Raw genomic sequence first — 1,508 nt, 5'->3', positions numbered from 1 at the left:
CGTAGAGGCTATTATTTTACAGACTGTGGGTCATGTCCGCGAAGAGAGCAAGAAGTGTGGTTTCACTGTGCTGAATCATATTGGAGATGGTACGTATGTTGAGGTGTATATAAATGAAGAAATATAGGAAAATAAGTGAGGGATAACGATTTTAAACTCTTGTCATAGGGCGTGTGTTGATTGTGGTTTGTGTTTTTCAGTGTAATTTGCCTTCTATAACCTCAAATAGCAGTTAAAAGTTGCAATTTTGATTTACATGTGCAAAGCATTATCTCCCACTAGATCTTCACTAGTGTTACCATATTTTTAAGCAGCAGAATACAGGCATTGGTACGCCTTGAACCAAGAACTTCATCTACCTGAGACCACATGCTGTACTCAAAAGAAGTCCAACAAAAATTGGCACTTCAGCTGCATCATAACTATTGTTGTTTACTCTTGAAGCATTGCAGAGCAGTTACCCTATGCCAGTAATCATATCTCTTCACAAGCAACTAACAGACAGTTATGAGTATAAAGCTCTGTAGGGCAGTTTATGTTTATCCAAGGAAATGTTCTTGAGTACAGCCCTAATCCCTTAATCATTGTGGTTTGCACTTTCTGAGACAAACAAACTTCTGCTACATATATTCAGCAAGATATAACTTGGATCAGCAGTTCCGGGGGGTCTGAAAGCTCTATATGGGTTTGTTGTTCGTAACGCTTGTGTTACTGTGTGTAAATTTTCTGATAAGGAACTGTGAGCTTTGCTCAACTTTTGGCATGTTATTTTCCATAGCAAACAGTATTGTTCCATGTATTGATAAAGACGTTACCTTAGTTTTCCTCTATTTTGGGACAGTCCTCATGTCAAGACCAATGAAACCAGTGTATAGAAATTAGGTAGTAGGTTTTTCATGGTCTCTGTAAAAATCTAAATAATGGTTGTTTGGCAAATAAAATCTTGGCAGCTGTTGATTTAGTATTGTGAAGAAGGACTAGGTAATAAGAATACATTGAATTTAGTTCATAATTATTTATTTAAGATTTAATTTTTGGACTTATTGATGCATGGAATCAATAGGTCAGTGAATTTATCCACTATATTTGTCATAGTCTAGTTTTTTAAACAGTTGCCAAAGTAATTATATAAATAAAAGTCAATAGAAATGGGACATCCCATGATGATAAGTATTTCTGATAGAATATATAAAGAGAACTTTTGGCCTTTAACCTAGAGTCTAGCATTCCATGTTTGAGGCAATTCTGAGGTACATGATTTCATATATTTATTTATTTCAAATTAGAATGACTTGTGGTAAGATCCAAAAGAAAAGTTCAAGAGTCACATAATTCCTGCTTGTGAGGGTTTGCTTCTGACTCTATAAACTTACTAACAATTGTTGGGTTTGTTACTTTTTTAACATTTTGATTATAATATGTTTTTATTTATGATGATATTCTAATATTTCATAACCCTAAATTTTCTAAGTAAAAGAATATATGATTTAGGAACATAATTATGTATT

At 33.6% G+C, this 1,508-nt stretch overlaps 1 protein-coding gene across 1 annotated transcript in view; it reads left to right on the top strand.

Moving 5' to 3' along the window:
• Positions 1-8: 8 nt before the first annotated feature.
• LOC119591625 overlaps positions 9-1,508 on the top strand; it is a gene marked incomplete at its 5' end in the record, with an annotated part of 4,970 nt that continues 3,470 nt past the window's right edge. Inside the window, 1 exon segment of the mRNA XM_037940378.1 lies at positions 9-89. Coding sequence (XP_037796306.1) covers positions 9-89 — 81 coding nt within the window.

The sequence above is a fragment of the Penaeus monodon genome, chromosome 29, assembly GCF_015228065.2.
Source record: "Penaeus monodon isolate SGIC_2016 chromosome 29, NSTDA_Pmon_1, whole genome shotgun sequence".
Classification (NCBI taxonomy): domain Eukaryota; kingdom Metazoa; phylum Arthropoda; class Malacostraca; order Decapoda; family Penaeidae; genus Penaeus; species Penaeus monodon.
This window is presented reverse-complemented; position numbering and strand designations above follow the sequence as displayed.